The sequence below is a fragment of the Chelonia mydas genome, chromosome 8 (assembly GCF_015237465.2).
Source record: "Chelonia mydas isolate rCheMyd1 chromosome 8, rCheMyd1.pri.v2, whole genome shotgun sequence".
Lineage (NCBI taxonomy): Eukaryota > Metazoa > Chordata > Testudines > Cheloniidae > Chelonia > Chelonia mydas.
This window is the reverse complement of record NC_057854.1, coordinates 33,223,597-33,243,527: the sequence shown is the minus strand read 5'-3', so window position 1 is coordinate 33,243,527 and position 19,931 is coordinate 33,223,597. Positions and strand designations below refer to the sequence as shown.

Here is a 19,931-nt window from a genome sequence, read left to right as displayed (position 1 = left end):
CCCCCTTCAGTAGAGGTTAAAGTAAGGGGGGCAGTGGAGGGAGCATAGATCCCTCTCTCCTCGATGCCTGGTGCTGCTGAAAGTCTAAGGAGAGTTCTTGCTCCTGTTTCAACCTACTTTAACCACTGCCCCTTTTTAAGCACTTTTCCTGTTCTGTTCCTACCCCTTAAGTTCCTATTTCTCTTTAGCTTCTGCCCCTACAATGGTGTCCCCTTCTGGCAAGGGTTGGAGTGGCAGTTGGATGTTGCCAACTCCTTTCTATATACTTGTTGGCAGATCCATACTAGCCGGGCACCAATACTAGGAGCACTGAGAGCGATGGAGAGGTGCTACAATAGCCCTGACACTCAGGAGGAGTCAGTAAATTGCAATCCTGCTCAGTTCCTGAAGCCCTGCTGGGTGCATGAAAGACACTGCACTTGAAACTGGAGTGAGCACACAGGGACTATAACATCAAACCTTATGTAATAATTTGAATGTTCTCAAATGGAAGAGCATACAACTACACTAATACAGGAATTTCAGGTCCCACCCAGAAACTGTTCAGGCCCAAGTTTGAGAAAGTCTGATGTAATTTTCACTTAATCTGCCTATGACCCCCTTGAGGCTATATTCAGCTGAGAAAAGCCAGAGCACAACAGTGCTCTGGACCAACCCGGTTCCTGCTCCCTATGCCAGGTGGCTGCATGGAGGTAGTTTCTGAAAGGATCAAAGTGAGGGAGATCTACTGCGTTTAAGTTGGTGTCAAGGAGATTTGAGGCATCAGAAAATAGGCCTATGTGAGGATAAAATACTATTATTTCTTATTACTTATATAGTAATGTAGAATTGTATATTGCTTTTTAACACAGTTAAAGATATAGATCCTGCTATTCAGAGGTATTGAGCACTTCAACTGCTAGCCAGGTGCCAAGGTCCAAAATGCTTGCAAAATAGACTGATTTGAGTACCATGTGACGAGGTGATACACGTAGGGAGGGCAAGAGTAATGGAACTGATTCTATGACAGTGCAATCATGTGGCAAGCTAACAAGTTTTAGGGAGCTTGATATTAGGGTTGCCAACAGGCCCTTATGACAAGGGACATCCCTTATTTTTTCATCTCTGTACAAGAAGATCCGGAGTTGCTGAGTGTTGCAAAAAGCAGCAAGAAATGAAAATATAGGTGAGTACTGCTTATTATTAATACTAATACTATCAGGAGAAGTTAAGAGAAGCTAAGAAAACAGTCCCTTATTTTTAAAATATGTTTGCAACCTTACTTGGTATGGCCACAAGTTGCTAACCCTGACCCAGAAACAGTCAGGGATCCTGCAGCACCTAATAGCCTTGTCCTGGGGGGTCTCTGTTCCACACGCCATGTTATGGAGTGCCCTGCAGCTGTCTCTCACCCAGGTGCTGGGTAGGCGGGTTTGTCTGTGTGACAGACCTGCCCAGGGGATTGAGAACGCAAAGGGGGCATTTCTGGTGTGTCTCAGGGAAGCATGCACAGGTGGGTGAGAGGTGCCCTCAGGCCCCAAGCATATCCCCTGTCACCCCCACTCAGGCTAGGGAGTGCCCTGCAGGCCTGGCAGCCTGGACGGAGTGAAGGCACGTGAGGCTGTGACCCCACCCCATTCTCCACAATAGCCTCTGGCCCAACTTTCAAAAGACTCCAACTCCCAGCATGCACTACGACGGCCTCCTGGCCCAGCTTCCCCGGATTGCCTCTGGGCCCGATACCTGCTGGGCATTGTAGTCCTTTCCTCGCTGTGTGGGGAAGGGGCCGCGGAGCTTGCCGGGAGTTGTAGGCTCTGTGGGCGTTCCGGTTCGAGGGGTAGGGGGCGTTGGTGCGGCGCTTCCTGTTCCGGGAACGCGGCGCGGGTACGCCGCGGCGGCTACAGCGTGCGTCCGTCCGTCCGTCCGGCGGGCGGGGGGAGGGAGCAGCTGGCGGTGCGGCGGCGGCGGCCCGAGGAGCCAGTGGGGTTTCGGTTCCGCGCTGCGGGAGGCAGGCGCGGGGGGGGGAGGGGACGAGGAGCCGCCCGTCGCTATGGAGCCCGACTCAGTGATTGAGGACAAGACTATCGAGCTGATGGTGAGTGACCCCCCCTTCCTCCCCCCGAGCGCCTGCTCACCGGAACAGCCCCCCCCCCCCGGGGGCTGTCGCCGCTTCCCCAGGTTCTCCTGTAGGCCGGGGCTCCCCTTCGTCCCGCCGGCAGCAGAGCGGCGGGGCGGAGAGGGCCTGTAGGTTCCGCGCTGAGCCAGGAGTAGGCCCCGCCGTGGGGGGAGCGGGCCTAGGCCTTGGGAGCTGGGGGCGCTGGGACTAAAGCCCGCCGCGGGGGGGCTCCCTCCTACCCGCCTCGAGCGAAGGTGACATTTGAATTCGCCCGGGCCTTGTGGAAGGTGCGAGATTGGGATCATCCCTCTGCTCCCCCCCCCCCCCCCCAATGGCGGCTTGGTGAGCAGGGCTGGGCTTTGAGAGCCCCCTGCCTTTCCTAAGGTCAACAAACGGGCCTCCCGCACCCTTCCTGGCATCCCACTCTAGTCCCACTCCTGTCCTCTGGCCCCCACATTCCCCCCACTCCCATTCATTGTTCCCCAGAATAACCTCGTCTTGTCAGTCAACAAATAAGCCACTCCCCTCCCAAAAATATAGACACCCCCCCCAACCAGGCTCTCAAAGCCTTCGTTATGAGAGCTATTGAAAAGGGCCTGTGATTGGTTTTATTTTTTTAGGATTTGACAAGTAGTTTAAAAGATTTACTGAATTCTACAAATAATTGCTGATCTGCATGGATTTTGTGGGCATATGTTAAAAAAATGCTAACTAAATGTTTTTTTAAACAAGATGACATTCAGAATTTAGTCATTGTCCTTTTTTGTTCGTGGAGATCCTCCTGAGATGCAGCATCTTGTTTTTTAACTTTCTCTTGAGTGTAGATTATAATGAAACAGTCTTTGCTACCCGGTATTTTTGAATCACTTGGTTAAATTGATTACCAAGTATGTAAAGGGGTTTGTCTTAGAATGTAAAGAATTTATACCTTAGCATTCAGGTCTGTTTCAACCAAATATATTTATAATTAATACTGTATTTTTACAGTGATTAGTTTATATAAAATCTTTTTGGAGTTATTTTTACTCCTTAAGTCTGAAGTTTTTAGTTTGTTTGAATAGAGATTTTTTTTATTTCAGTGAGCAAGCATTTACTGAGTTAATTTATATTTTACAGTAGCAGCAGTAAACCTTTTGTGAATTGTTCAATGCAGTAAATAATTCTCCAAACTGTGTAACTTAACAAAACCTGGGTACTACATTTGATGTACCACAAGACTAAATGTTAATGCCGATAAATTTAGGTTGCCAGAAAGTTGGCTGTGGGGAAGATGGAGGGAGATTTTTTTTTTATAGAAATAGTAAGAGCAGTCACAAAACATTAGAGGAATTACAATAAGTTCATTTTAGGGGGGGAAAATGTGTTTTTAAATTACTGGCTGGGGAAGATTAGAATGAGTGATCAAGATTAATATTTTCTGTGTACAAGTTTGCCTGCACTAAACATTACCTATTAATTAGACATTTAAATGTGATGGTGCATAGCTGTCTTGTTCTGTTTTTGTACATTGCCTAGCACAATGGGGTCTTGTCCATGACTGGGGCTCCTAGGCGCTACACTTGATAATTGCCTTGTTCTGTTCATTCCATCTGAAGCATCTGCACTGTCCACTTTTGGAAGACAGGATGCTGGACTAGAAGGACTATTGGTCTGAGCCAGTATGGCTAATCTTCTTTCAGAGATACAAATAATGTAGATAATAAGATCTCTCGTGCATGCTTTGACTGACCATTGGAATTGTGCTAGGTGCTGTATAGGCATAAGATGACACAAATTGGCATTTTTTAGGCACTTCCACATGCTGTTAGTAATCTAGTTGGAGCAAACTGCCTGGTTTGGGAAGCCTGTGAACTCCCTTTATAAAATTTCACAACATGGCTGAGCATTGTTATATCTTGTTCTTTTTACTAAGTAGCAGAAATTCAGGAGCTCTGAAAGTCATTTTACTGTCATGTTTTCTGCATTTCATTAACTCATTGTTGCTGATCATGGAGGTCTGTAGCTAAATAGCTGTTCTTAATGAACTTCCTTGATCCTTACTGATTTAGTGGTGCCACATTTTAATGTTGATGACATCAGAATTGCCTTCATGTTAATGGCTTGTAATGTTACAAACAATAGCTGGTGCTACCAGTCAAGGCATCAGTTGGAGGAAAAATCTAGTTGTTCAGGAATGAGTTTTATGTAGATACAAGTAACAAACAGCATTGCATATAAAATATGCAAGCTGAATTCTAGTGCCCATTTTATGTCATATAATGGGTGGTTACTCATGGTGGTTGTGTGCTAAAATTTAACGGGTCTTTAAGCCAAGTAGGTAGAGTTCTTTTACTTAGCTTTCTTGGCGGTCTTTTGACTTCCTCATCTGCATTTTAATAATTTCTGTTTTTGCTGTGTTGCTAACAGAAGCAAATAAAATTTTTGAATGATTTAATTGTGGCAAACCTAGTTATGATGACTTCTGGGAAATGGGGGGGGAAAAGCAATGATGGGATTTTTAAAAAATACTTTAAAGAACAAAAATCAAAGCTTCTTTGTGTTATGCAATAGGAATCCAATAAAATGTACAGATACTTTGGCTAATGTATGTATAGACTTGCAGTGCTCGTAAAGAGTGAATGTGTGGGGCTAAAAGCCAGAGCTGCTGTTTTCTATAAAATTAATAAAAATAAAGTTTAACAAGATGAAGAGAAAAATTATTATATAGAAAACAGTTTGTAAATATGGCTGTATTTTTACACTTACTTTCAATGCAAATAAAGGCAGTATTAAAACATACTTTTGTTCCTGAGCTAAAAATTATACTGAATCTACACAGTCTCATAAACATTTTTTTCACAACTTGATAATGTCTTGCCTTGTTTCTCAAAAGAGATATTAGACTTAGGAACCTGTGGAAAACCGGGAACTGTAAAGTAAGCACAAATGGAAAGCACTATGTAGAAAAAGAAGAATAGCCAAGGCCATTTGAATAGAATATGCAAGCTTTTTTTTTTGTCAACTGTTCTTAATGTTAGCCAGCATCTCTAAAATGGAGACCATTTTAAAACACAAGCTTTATTTCAGCACTTTTGCATTTTAGAATGTTTCTTGTAAGTGAAATAAGATACAAGCATTAAGATTATAAAGGCAAGCTTTTTTGTGCCTCCCTGTTTGGTATAGCAATTAGCATTCTGGTTACTGCATCAAAGGCTGGGAATGAATATGTGTTTGATTATATGTGTGACTTTTTTTTTTTTTTTTTTTTGCAAATGTCTGGTGAGTGTTCTCAGTAGCAACTGGAATGTAATTCTGAGTGAATTCAGGGATAAACAAAAGATAATGTATCAATATTTTAATAGCACGAGAGTTTCAGAACATGATGTTCTAGCTTTCAGTTGTTCCTTAGCTTGATTGCATTTATTAAAAAAAAATCTGAACACTAGTGTGACGATGGTTCTGTTTGTAAAGCTAAGTGTGAAATATTTTAAGGTTTCTAAGTTGCATCTGTTATGCTCCAAATAAGCTTTAGTGAGTGTGCTGCCTATGCTCATTTATTTAAACATTCTATAGGGCAGCTTGTATTTTAGATAATATTTTACTGTTGCAAATCTTTCCACCTTGACTTTTTAACTTTACTAGTACTTAACCTCTGGTGAAGATGGTTGATCATCTGGCAATGTTACTTTGGGGCTTTTATGTGGTAGTAGTAGCTAAGGTTGAATAGCCTCTTTTGCAGGCATGGAGTACGTTGCTTGGAGAACATACTCTGGAAATATGAAACCTGGAAGTCTAACTTGTTTCTAGACTCTAGCAGATGTGCCATCTGGACTATGAAAATTAATCTGACACAATTGCTATGACTATAATATCAAATATCATAGTAAAGTAGTAGTTACCCAGTTTTGGTGAAATGCATTGTATAGACTGGACAAATCACTAGAAAATACACAGTGAGGAAGTAAGCAGCACAGATAATTGACTAGAGTGGTCCAAAAGGCTTTTTTTCTATCCCTAACTTTCCATGAGCACATAAAAATAACACTTTTGAATTACACTTTGTAAAGTTAGATAAACTTAACCTTCCTGCCGCTCTCAGGAAATCAGATTATTTTCTGCACTTAATCCTAAGAAGATATGAAAACGAGCAAAATTTTCACCCATCCGTTTTGATAAGTGGTATTTTTGGCTCCAAGTTCTGAATGGAATTTAAACTCTGAATATAATGTAACATTCAGTTTCATTATCCTTTCAGTAAAATCCATTCTGTGGTATTTAACACTACTAGAAATATATATTTATCAAAGATGATTGATGACAACTTGTGTATTTTGTTTTCTGTTTAAAAGTGTCCTTTCCATTCTGCTACACTGTTTGTTTTATCACCATGTTTTTTAATTGGTAGCAGAAAATTTATTGGCGACTTGTGATTTCCAAGGAGGCACTAGAGGGGAAAATATTGTATATCTAATATAAAACAAAATACATATTTGTAAGATTAATGGTGCACCATAAGATCTGGTTACAGGTGGAAACACAAATTCTTATTCTCAGGCCTTAGGTGTCTTGGTGGATCCATAAGACTTGTTTATCAAGGTAGGCAGCCAAGCATGTTCAAAGATTTTTCAAGTGCTGATCTTGCTGTCTTCAGTATTTCTACAACACTCTTGGTGTGCATGTCACTTTACAAACACAGATCCCTGCCCTGAAGAGCTTACAGTCTAAATTTAACATAATAATGGAGTGGGAGGGTTATAGAAGGACAAGGACTTGAAGTAAGATTAATTTAAGATTTGAAAAGCACCTGTTTATACCCTTCTTAAACATGTGTTTTGAAAATGCATCTATGAAACGCATACTCCTTAACAAATTACTTTTATTGCCTGGAGCTTCTGCCCATCTAATACAAACAGCCCAGCATTTAAGTGCCTCAGTGTAAATAATAAGTGAACTACAATTGAAGCGCCTGCCAAAAACTCTTCTCCTGCTCCTGGAAAAGCCATGCAATGTGTGCTGAAGGTCTTCAATCCAGAAGGCAATTGAATTCCAGAATCAAGTGTTTCACATGAGCACACCTCATCAGCAGCTTCTTCCCAACCAGGTGGGTGCTAGCTTAAGCTACCTGGATGATCACATTTGGAGGAGGTAGCTGTGACCCAAACAATGTAGGACTTAAAAAATAAAAACCCTTCAAGATTCCACTTGGAAGCTAATCTGCAACTCCGGCAGCTCTCAGAGCAGCACTGTAATGTACTGTCTGTATAAAACACTGCTAAGCAAGTGGGCAGTTGCATTCTTCACCAGCTTAAGTTTCTAAATGGTTTTAAGGTGCAGTCCAGTGGCACGGGCCGAGGGATGTGCAGGCTGCTGCTTCCCGCAGCCCCCATTGGCCTGGAGCGGCGAACCGCGGCCAGTGGGAGCTGCGATCGGCCGAACCTGTGGACACGGCAGGTAAACAAACTGGCCCCGCCTGTCAGGGGGCTTCCCCGGCGGGCCACGTGCCAAAGGTTGCCAATCCCTGATCTAAAATATTGGTTGTAGACCTGATGGACACCACCACAGTGTTGGTAGAACTATGGAGTTACATGCCAATGCAGTCGTATGATCATCTTGCACTTGTATTATCTGAAAATTTCAGTTGGACCTCTCCTGTTTCTAAAACTGATTGGAAGTGCATGGTATATCCCTGGGTACCTTGCATATTTCACAGACAATGTTGATTGTATCAGCATCCTTAAGCAGGATTATTCTAAGCATTACTGCAGACTTGAACTTCTGGTATTCATTGCATGATCTTTCCTGGTTACTTCAGTGCAGGTTGTACCATGGATGGGGCTTGTGGATATGTTTTGAAGGTTGAATGCAGTACCCTGTTTTCTTTCCTCCTTTCCTTCCCTGTCCTCTGAAACACTCTTGCTACCTGATGTGTCAATGCGGCATTTGTTCTTTGATGCATATTGTTTACTGCAGTAATGTTATCGACTTCAGAAGTCACTGTTGCACTGGCATCTTGACCTTTTAATCTTAGACCTTTTTCCTACAGTGGTACATTTCTTACTGCTTTTAAGCATTGTGTCATGGTGTGCAAAGTGAAACTGCTATTGCTTCTTACTTTGCAGCTCAGAGGTTCTAAATGAAGTAGATAGTATAGTAAGGATGCCAACAGGAAAGGAAAAGATTGGGGAGAATAAGGAAGCATAGAGGTAAGGGAGTGCTGCTCTAACATGATTTTTTTTCAAAGAAGGGAGTGAGGAAACAAATGGAAAGAGAGAAGTAGGAATATATACGGAGTAATTTTAAATGAGTGTTTATTAACATACTTCATTATGTTCCTGCTTTTTCCTATAGTGACATTCTTTTATACTGATGTTACTATCTATGTTTTATTGTTATATTCTCTAAGTTCTCAGTGTGACATTTGCAGCCGAGTATTGTTAGTGGCTCATTACTTGTAGAAAATATCTACTTCTCTGAACTTTTCAAATTTGAATGGAGAAAAGATTGTGTCAGTGGGCACGACCATACATTTCCACTTCGTTCTTTCTCTGATTGGGGGGACACACTTTCCATATGCACCCATGTTAGCATTAAGGACATTTTATTAAACTATGGTAGATCATAAACATTTTGCAAGCCTGTGGCATAACAAAATCCTTCCTCCCAATTTGTGATCTCCCTGATGTGACTACTCTGGTTAACCTGCTTTGCTATACTGTACAGCCTATCATGTTCCATGTAGTGTTTTCCACAAGTTATCTCCCAGTGTTTTAGTAGTAGATGACCAATACCTTCTGGTGCTAAAATACTTGAATGCATGTCATACTTAAAAATTGGTTTGAGAAAGGAGTAACTTCATAAAAATCAAGTAAATTTGCTTCCAGTAAAAAGAAGCTGGGGAAATCAAAGACACCTGTTTATTCACACACAGCTATAGCCCTGGCAGTAGTAATCCAAGCTTTTCCACCCAGTTGCACTTGTGCTTTAACCTTCATCATTAGGGGTTAGAAGGTATTTCAGCTACCAAGGCCCATTTTTTACAAATAAGGGTGAAAATTGTCGTGGTCTTTTTGATGTAGGCACCTGTTCACTAGGAACTGAGAACAAGGGTCTTTTTATATAAGCTGCTAAATTGCTGTTAAGGATCAATTTTAAGAAACTGATTTTTTTTTTTTTTTTTGAATCAGTGACCTAGAGGTGAAAGGCTCATGATATTGTGTCAATTCTGTGAGCCATACAGCTGCATCAGTAATTCTAGTTTTGATAAATTCTGTCCTTGAATATTAAATTCTAATCTCTATGGATCTTTACAACTTGTATGTCATTTGTGGATGTACACTTTTCTGCGGTGACGGCTGAAATGACTTCATTTTATTAACAACTTACTGAGCTTTTAAAAACATGTAGTAATGCCAATTGAACATAACATTTTTAGTCTGTGGCAGCAATTCGTACAACATGTTAATTTTAATCTTCAAGCTTTGTGTATGGCAAAAAGTTTGTTTGGTTCATTGAGAGTTGATTAGAATTGTTAAACAAGAAGATTTCTTTGCCCAGACAACCAAAATTAACAAGGAAAATTTGACATTCAAGTTGGGTCTCTATGAAGCAGGTTTTCACTTGCAAAGTAATTGAGACCTACGCTGCAACATATTTACACAGAACTTTTTGGAGATGCTTTCATGGTGACTTGGTCATTCCTTCTCATGACCTTCTGACTCTATTGTTGCTTGGAGAAATGGTTCATTTAGGTATTTCGGGTGGTTTTCTTTCTACCTGAGAAGCTATGTTGTGCTCTTCATGTTTGAGAGTCATATGCCTAGATATCTTGTGGCTTGCTTAGTTGTGATGTACATGGCAACTAATGAGGTCCTTTTGAAATCATAGATTGGACGTAATGTCAAACTCTCAAGTCCATTTGTCATCTTGAAGTGTTATTTTGCAGCAGACTTATTGATATGTCTGCAGTATGTAACAAATGAACACAAAGGTGCAGAAGATCCTTTCTCCGGTTGGTTCTAGGCAGTATCAGATTTGATAAATTAGTGGTACACACAACTAATGTGAATGATGGCAGTTTTTCTCCCATCTTTCTCTAAAGTCCCTTTGTTTTGATGTATGTGGCACTTCCTGAGGAGATACTAGAACAATGAATGCACTGGTGTGTGGGAGGGGTTGATGAGGAAAGCAGAAATATTGGAACATATGGCCCTTCTTTGGCCCTGACAGTATCTTCCCAAGTTCTGGAAAAAGTTTTCTTTTCCTAATGTGGGGATACATAGATACTCTAAAAAAAAAATTATCTTTGAAGCTTTACTTTTTTGAGCAATATCTGGACCAAGGGAGTTCAGTCTCTTTAGGGTACAGATCCACAGTCAGTGGTGCAAGAGGCTCAATAAGATCTGCAGAATTCATCTTCTAGTGGTTGTTCTTGAAGGCTTCCTCTAATATAAAAAGAAAAGGAGTACTTGTGGCACCTTAGAGACTAACGTGCCACAAGTACTCCTTTTCTTTTTGCGAATACAGACTAACATGGCTGCTACTCTGAATCCTCTAATACAGTGGTTCTCGCACTTTTGTGTGTGTGTGGACCACTTGAAAATTGCTGAGGGTCTCGGCGGACCACTTAGTGATCTTTCCAAATGTTTGTACTGTTAGCTAACTATTATAAAGTGCTTTGGATAAAAGCACATTATATATAAAAAAAACCGCTTAATAATTAACTTTTTTTTTGTTCTACAAATAAAAGCACACAACTCATATTTTAATATCAGTAGTCTTACCTTTCTAATGTGATGTGCCCTCTCTCCCCTGCTGTGGCAGCCACTGAGCTGGGGCTGGGAAAGAGGGCGGTCTCTCTCCCGCCACAGAGATGAGGCTGGGAAGGAGGGCCATCTCTCCCTAGCAGCCGCAGCCCTGGAGCTGGGGAAAGTCGCCTCTTTCTCTGCACATCCCAAATTCCCCCCACGCCTTTTCTAACCCCACTGCCCCCTCCCACCTACCCCCTATTTCCCCCCCAAGGCCAGCACCTCACCTTACATGTGTGTCTTCTCCAGGGTCCAGGCACCTAATTAGTGGAGCTACGCCTGCACAGCTCCACTAATTAGGTGGGTGGCCCTTCATTCTCTCGTGTGTGACTGCCCAGGTGTGCACCTCAGAGGGAAGTACCTGAATGGAGCTCACGGACCACTGAGCTTCACAGACCACAGTTTGAAAACCTCTTCTCTAATAGGTTTGCCACTTAAACCCACTTTATAACCTGAATATACACCTAAAGGTAGCATATGAACTGCCTTTGATTTTAGGCTTTGTCATTTGATTTTGGCAGTATAAAGGACAAATTTTTCTAATAATTATCTTGATTAAGAGAATTGTTTATCTTACCGTACAGTCTTCTATGACTAGTTTTTCAGAAAGACAGTGATACTACAAATACACTGAACTCTGGCATGATTCAGATAAGAGAAGCTGTTAAGGTTACCTGTTTCTAGGGGCACTCAGGAAAAATTGAATTTGTTTTGGGACTCAGAAAAAGGCCAAGAATCATTATAGTAAAATGGTTCAAAACGTGTGTGGAGGCAGTTTAGTAGAAAAACATTTTGAGAGAGAACCAGCATCATGGGTTAATAAGCGATGTCTGTTTTGGAAACCTGTAAATTAACCTTCTATTAATTAATGAAACATATTCCCTGGGTGTAAATGGTAGTTGAGGCTTTAGCACATGCTTCATTCTCTGAGTTATAGTTTGTTCTCATCCCTCTTAATCTTGGTAAAGAGATTTTTTTGACCTAAAAGCACTTGTTCTGGATTGGTTGATTCAGGGCATGGGAAAGAGCAATTTCTTCTCTGTAAATTAGTTTCTTTGTCTTAGATCCACCAATCCGGTGACCCCTCTAAATTTAGTTGCTACTGGAGTCATGGTAAGCTGTATAGGTTGCCTTGTCTTTCTAACAGCATTAGGAGTACGTAATTGGGATTTCGTTCAAGAAAGAAGTAGGTACACCAAGCTGAAGATGATTGGCTGCTCTCTTTTGACAGACAAGTCTGAGAAGGAAACCCCATTCGAATCCCCATTCATTCTGGATTGGTGGATCTGGAGCTCAGAAACAAAGTTTCAGGTAAGAAATTACCCTGTACTATATCTTACTGCTTCTGCTTAGTTGCATTTGTCTGAAAGTTCAACACTTTGCTTTTTCTGCATTATCTCCCTGAAAATATTAGAGGATGAAAAAAATGTTAGCTATTTACCGTGTGTGTTTTAGTTTAAAAACAATAAATACGTTTGGTATATACATGTATAACTTTTTAGCAAGTTACTTTTACTCATGGATACATTTTTAGAACAGACTACAATCCATAAACTTTGTATCTCCTGGTGAAATAGAAAACCATATTTAGGCATGCATGGATGTTCAAAGTAGGTAGTATACATGATAACAGCTGGAGTAAAAAAATACTCTGGCTTTTTTGGAGGGGCTAAAAAAGTTAAGACTTTCAGGGCCATTTTTGTTAGGCTCAGCAATGTAACAATTAAGGCTTATCTAGCCTATGATTTTTTTTAACCATGTACTATCATGTTCTCTACAATTTACAAGTGTTAATTTATACAAGGAAAAAATGTTTTTCTTTGTCTGCAATACAGTTTCTAATTGTGCATGTATTGACGAGCTAAAACACAATTAGAAATTCTAGTGTAGATAGCATTTGTTGTATGACATTTTTAAACTCTTAATAAAAGTTACATTTAGAATGTAGTTAGTTTATAAAACGCAAATGAGTCAGTTTGAATGATTGGCTTTCATGAGCAATTTTTGTTGATTTTACAGTAGATTGGTATAAACAAATTGCTTTTGCTCAGTTGTAGTTTGTGACCTACAATAGATTTCTCTCTCAGAGAGAGATTGAAATATCTCTAAAATACTACAGTGTTACTTTTTTTTTAAACAGCCCTCAAAGGTATTGTGTGTAGGGAGGTGGGAATCTATTTTAAGTACACAGGAGATTGCTGGACAGAAAAAGGGTACTTGTTTTAAGTTAGCAGAGGGCTATCTAGGCCTTTTACTTGTGCTGCCATCCAGCTTTACTCTCACTTAAATTACTTTATAGACTTCTCTTGACAAGGTATTCCATATATTTCCAGTGCTCTTCATCCTCTGTCCTCTCATTAGTGTATAATTCCTAATGGTAGTAACACTAAACTCAGCGTGTTGAGGACAACACGCCCCTTGTTAGCTTTTCAGGAGTCTCCCATTTCCTGTATTTTTAGATTTACATCTGATTTAACCTTAACTACCATCCAAGTTTGATACTTCTGGGGCATCTCTGTATGTTCTCTTCTGAAGAGAATCATTACTTGTATTTAAAACAGTTCTTAAGTTAATCAGTTTTTAATATAGAAGTAACTTTTGTGGTTAGGTGTTGTGCTCTTGTGTGACGTTTCTTGTTTTGCTGAATTATACACTCATTTCCTTGGTCTGTAGTCTTTTATTTATATATGAAAAATTGTAGTGAGGTTTAACAGATTAAAATATAAATTAATGATTTTCCTTACTGGAGTCTGCAGCTTTTGGGTTTCATTTTATTTTGGCTGACTTGGATCTTATTTGGTTAGGATGAGGGAAGTCCTGGGTATGTTTCTTTCTGTTGTATCATCAATTTCTGAACTATGGAGGACAAATTGAAACTTTCAGGCTAACCTGAATTTAAGAAATATTTGCTGCTGTTTGAAATTGGAGAAGATCATATGTTGTGGATTTTTTGGGTCCTATGTACGTCTGTGGCTGAACCTAATTCTGGAATTACAGTGGGAAATATTTCAGAGTAGCAGCCGTGTTAGTCTGTATCCGCGAAAAGAAAAGGAGTACTTGTGGCACCTTAGAGACTAACCAATTTATTTGAGCATAAGCTTTCATGAGCTACAGCTCACTTCATCGGATGCTTATGCTGAAATAAATTTGTTAGTCTCTAAGGTGCCACAAGTACTCCTTTTCTTTTTAGTGGGGAATATGCTACTGATGGCATATTTGGTAGTTATCTGTTCTTTTTTTAAAACCATGAAAATTCAGCAGTGAACCTGATGTGGTTTTTGAAAAATGAAGAAATCAAAATAGAGAAACTACATTTCTGGTTGCCTTATGCAAACCATTTAAAATAAAAATTTAAAAATTGAATCAGAAAATGAGCTACTCTTGCAAATCAGGAATACTTTAGTCACTTGAATTTATGGGATTTTAATACACATTTATTTGTATGAAATTATATTCAATTTTTGAAAGATAAAAAAGGACTATTCATATTGAAGTGAGTGGCACTACTTGCTTTGTAAAGTTAACCACATATACAGGTGTTGAGGGTTCAGGGCCTAAGTTTTTTGTCCAGTATTTAAATCTTTAAAAATAAGTGTTTATAAAACACAACACCACCAGTGGAAATGCTTTCACAACTTTTTAAAATTACAATGTGTTTAAACTTTTTTCTGCAATATTTGAAACCTGAAAGTGAAACCCTACTTTATAATGTGCTAAACTTAGGCTTTAATTTGACCAATTTTGCAAATGTTAAATGCACTCTACCTTGTCTGCAAGACTGTTAGAACATGTTAGTTATCAAATCTTAGCACACCTTTAAATCCTAACATAGACAAGCCCATTGATGAGAGATCCTGAGCCTGCTCTTTAACTCTACCATAACTTTTAAGACCATTTTCACACACAATTTTCTAATTGCCTAACTGCTATGCAGTAAGCCGTTGCTAGGTCATCTGACAACTCCACACTTCCACTTTCCACCTTTCATCTTATCTTCAGATCTGATACACTGTTAGGATGATCTGCTACTGTTTCCAGACAGGTAGGTGACACTACTCTTTCTGGTGTGAGAGAGAGTAAGGTACTGCTGTTCATTTTGTCCTTCCAAAAAGACTATTTTAATGTAACACAACTGATTTGCCAGTCTAGAAGGGAACATAACTTTTTTGAATTTTCAGAACACTATTAGAGTTGGGGGTGCACGTGTGTGAGGGAAAGTAAGTTTAATTTAGATGTAATATATGTTGGAAAATACAGCTTTGTCTCAAGATTCAGTTAATACCACTTAGTGACATTGATGTAATTGTATTAGTGTTTTCTCTGGTAGTCCTCTTGGGTCTTTATGAAAACAAGATATTGCATCTCATGAGTCTTTTCCTGATGAACAAATTAAAATGGAGTAAGATTTTTTTTACGCTCAAGGAAAAGCACTTAAATCTCTTCCCCCACTGAAATTATATTCCTTTTGTAGCAAATATGTACTTTGGTCTTCAGGAACAAAGTGGGACTGCAGTTTTGATCACCCGTCTGTGAATTCGTATTGTCCTTTGTTGAAGAACTGTTTGGTAATAGGGAGAACTTGTCTAATAGATCAAATTACTTTCTACTTATAGCTTACTTTAAACTAACTTATTAATGTTTTTGTAAGAATCTTCACAAAGTTCAAGGAAATTATACACAGATCTTGAATGACAATTGGAAAGCTGTATCACTGAGTTGATTTTTGAATGCTTGTCATTTGGTTTAACTGGGCTATTATCTGATGGATGAGAGACTCAGTGATCAGTTTCTTAAATCTTTTTAGCACTTTAAACAATAAAGAAATGACAAACTTTCACAAAGTCTTTAAGATGAATTTGGTTGATTGCAACAGAGTAGGTATGCGCTGACTTCTGAGAAACTCAGTCTTAAAGTATTTTAGTTAATCTCAAGTACTAAAATGGCAAAGTAAATTGACTCTGTTGTACAAAGAGAGTTTTCTTGACTTGTGAATAAAATGAGATGGTAACTAAGTGCCCTTCCTGAGTTGAACTAGAACTTTGATTTCATAACCACTGTTCCCTCTAAGCTGTGCGCATGTGGACGTGCACACAGATCCTAAACCCAGTGCAGAAGGCGAAATGCCGCGTGCACAAAAATTTGCACAGAAGAAATTTTTTCCGCACATGGCCTGTCAAAAATTAGAGGGAACATTGTTCATAACATGCATTTGGTACCTCACATGTTTTTGGAAATATTGCCTGAATACCATGTTTACTACAATCGATTTAGAATGTAGACACTTAGGACTGGATACACCAGTTGCATTTTGTTTAGGAGTAGGTGGTAATTTGATGCCACTATTCCAAAAAATACTTTCTGGGGACTATGTGCTTACATTGCATGTGCACATGTGGCTTTGATATTAAAGGGGGAAGAGGTACTGTTGGTCTGACATAAATTGTCATGGATTTTAGAACATTTTAATAGAAATAGGTTGCACAAGACATCCTGAACTTTGTGTATTTCAGTGCACAGCATAAAAAAATGCATCATTATCAAGCCAAGCTGCTACTTGTGAAAACACAGTTTATAAGCCTACTTTTCTAATAGAATTTGCACTCTCCCACCACATGCAAATCTTCAAAATACTTCTCAATACCTATTAGTTCTGCTTATGACTATATTGGGTGAGTCATGTAAGTAAGGTAAAAATGCGAGATAAGGTCTGTGTGATGCCTCAGCTAGCTGAAGGGGATTGACTGCAGCTGGTGACTACTCCCTGCTGGGTATAAAATACTGAAGGCCCTTGAATAGCATTATCACTTTACAGTTTGTTCTGTGATTTATTCTGCTTTTTTGAGAGGGGGTGGAGAGGGGTCTAAACCTAAATTAAAATGCGACTTGTGATCATGGAATTTCTTTCAGAAATGGCCATGTCTTGTTTTCATTCACTAGGACGAAGCTTTCTTTTTAGTGTTCTTTGTTAAGAGGACTAGGTGTAGACTACCAGTGAAGATGTCTTCTCTCTATCCCAGACCTAGAACAGTATTTTAAGTAGCAGCCGTTAACCCATGAGTCTTAATTTTCCAGCGTTGAGTGCTAATGCACATATATGCATTAAAGATTAGCCGAGGCAGCTCCAGTTCCACTAGTGTTGAGGTTAAACCAAAGCAAATTAAACCTCACCAAGTTACAGAAGACTGTGATAACATGCATCTCTTTTGCATCCACAAATCAAGGGAAAGCGAAGGCTTAACTTTTTCCTACTGTAGCTTAATGTTGCAAATATGGATCTCTCTATGGGGAAATCCAGAATACTAACTATTGATTGACTAATTCATTGGCACAAGAGAGTGGGCTAGGGATGGCATTTCAGACTCTGGTTTTAAATGTGACTCTTAACATAACTGAATGGACTTTTGGTTTAATTTTCTTAAACTGTAAATGAAATTGACAGCTCTAGAATGTGGATAGATTATGTATAGACTGTTCATGTACCTATAGCTTAAAAAACCCAAACCTCTAAAAATGAGGTAGTGTGCTTTACCTACTATTTAAACCTCATTTGATTTGTTGTGTCTTTATCTTTGTCATTCTAAAATACCAAAAGATCATGTCCATATTGGACTAAGTCAGCAAATTCTCATTTTTAAAGACAGAGCTGTTCTTTTTGGCATAGAAACAAATGTCCAAAACCTTAAATATTTTTCTGCACTCCGGTACCTTGAGAGCTTAATTGATTAAAGTGTGTGTACTTTAAAAGAATCATCCCCAGGTTGGGACCTTCAATGCCAAGTTTATAATACTTATAAAATCTTAAACAAAAAGGAATTATAATAAAAATGTTGATACCCTTAACTATAGCAGTGTAATGTTACCACAGTTGGATACAGAATGAGTATTGGTTCCACTTTGGGGGACACTTTTTTTAATATAGCATTTTCCTTGAGCTATCCCTGGGGGATGTTAATCAACAGTCTGATAGTTACGAATGATTGTAAAAGTTTCAGAAACATTTTGATCTTCCACTTCTAGATGAATTTTAATTTTTGATTTTTGAATCCAAAGGTTTCTTGACTTGGAGAGTTCTTTAATAAAAATAGCTGAAATCAAAATAGTAACACTGTTTGCATATAACTGCTCTAGAACTGTTGGTGCCCTAAACAACAAAGCTAACAAGGGAAGCAGTTTTCATCCTCCCCCTTAAGGACGCCACAGACAAATTCTGGTATATATGGAATGAGAGAAAATTTCCACATCATGAATCCTCACCTGAGAAGTCCTAACTCCCCACCTTTCAAGACATCACAAGATGTTCCAATCCTATTGTTTGCTGTGATGGGTCGTAGGGCAGCAAACACTTCTACAGGTAGCCTAATTTTATATTAAAAAAAATTAAATATTAAGATCTTAAAGTGCCCCTTCTGGTGTCAGACAGCCAAATTAGTTGGTTATTGTTTATAGGAGGTTAACTGATTTTAGTCAGAGTGAACTGAATGTAGATCATTTTAGGAACATGGGACTTCTGAAAGATCAGAACAATGGGTGAGCAATGTATTTTTCTGTCTGATACTGATCTATATCTGATGCTTGAAGAATAATATTGAGGAAAAGGGAACAATCTTTAAGCCCTATTACCCCCAAATAAAATAATTCACCTGGAAAATTGTGTGACACTGTACTTAGAAGTGTGTGACTTCCAGACCAACCACCACACACAAAGGTAATCATTTTATGCCTGGAAGCATGAGATTTGATTAGCCTTATCTTAGCCTACTTAACTCCAAATGTTGGTCATCACATGAATTTCACTTATAAATGCATTTACAATTTGATTGTGACCATCTGTCAGTGAATTATGCAGAGGACCTATACGCTGTCAAGTACTGACTTGAATATTACATTTTTCAGCCATTAACTCTGAGTGACTTCCAAGCATAAAAGTGTCTGACCAATTTGTGGCATTGCTTTGTAATAAATTATTCTATGAAAACCTATCAAACTGTTCTCCTTTCAGTCTAGTATCCCTAGTTTTTTCAATCTCTTCTCTTGTAAGTCTTGTCATACTTTTAACCCATTTTGTTGCTCTCTCTGGAGCTTTGGAATTGCTGTGCTAGTAGCTAGGAGTATGAAACTGTTTTCTGCAGTAAGAAACCTGAGTTGACTCAGCTGTGGAAATTTTCCCCCACACTCTGGCCAATGCTCCTGTTTTAAAGTGCTGTACCCGTCCTATTGTGTTTAGTGTGTCTCATGTAGAGATGGCTCATTGCTGCAGATTTTGGGGTGCATTTAACTGTTAGGTGTTTTTAATAAATACAGAGCTGTATTATCTGGGCACCAAATAGAAAATTAATAGTTGGCATTAAGTACGTCTAAGATGAACTCTGCTCCTGACCCCAGAAAGAAATGTTTACTTTCCTTTTTTCCTGTGGTGGACAAATCTGACATGGTCTGAGATAAAGCCACCAAATTCACTTTTACTGTCCGTTATGCATCTTCCTCTTCAGTCCTCCCTTTCTCCATCTCGGTTTGAGATCATCAGTTTTAGATCATCACAGTTTTAGATCATCATCTAAGGTCCTGTTGGGCTAAAATGTGGAAACTACCAGCTTAGATCCAAATTCTTACTAGAAAGGAAAAGGTAAAACAACTTCATGTTCATTACATTGACTGTGATAGGTCTTCTGTGCCTCCAGTTGTAGGTAGTGGGTCGTTACACCAGATCAAAAAAACAACACTTTTTTGTTCTTTGTACTGAAGTGCATAAATATTTCACTTGTATTTTCCTGTTTTATTGTGAAATCTTATGTGCGCTATTTGAAGCTGTCTCATGTTTAGTAAAGCATAATAGTGATATAGCTAAGAGTCTTTGTTTTTCCTTTATAAATCCGTTTATTCTGGAGTTTGGAAGAAAAGGTTCCCATGTGGCTTAAACTTGGCATGAAAATAAACAATGTTTCTGCCGAATGGTTTAACTAACTTGAAAGTTTATGAATTGCATATGGCTCTCCAAAACTTCATAGTCTTTCAGTCATTTAATTAGAGCATTTTGCAAACACAAATGTAGTAAA

At 39.1% G+C, this 19,931-nt stretch overlaps 1 protein-coding gene across 6 annotated transcripts in view; it reads left to right on the top strand.

Annotated features, from left to right (window-relative positions):
• Window positions 1–1,833: 1,833 nt before the first annotated feature.
• The window catches only part of FBXW11 (F-box and WD repeat domain containing 11), a 122,483-nt gene continuing 104,385 nt past the window's right edge, over window positions 1,834–19,931 (top strand). For 2 of the 6 annotated variants that reach the window (XM_037905989.2, XM_037905987.2), the window contains exons 1-2: window positions 1,933–2,074; window positions 12,110–12,189. Coding sequence is in view for 2 of the 6 variants with exons in the window: in XM_037905988.2 (XP_037761916.1) it covers window positions 2,030–2,074 (45 nt within the window). In the remaining 4 variants the exon portion in view is untranslated. Of the gene's footprint in view, window positions 2,075–12,093; window positions 12,190–19,931 lie in introns of those variants that run through there. The other 4 variants (XM_037905988.2, XM_037905984.2, XM_037905985.2 and 1 more) reach the window with 4 other exon arrangements.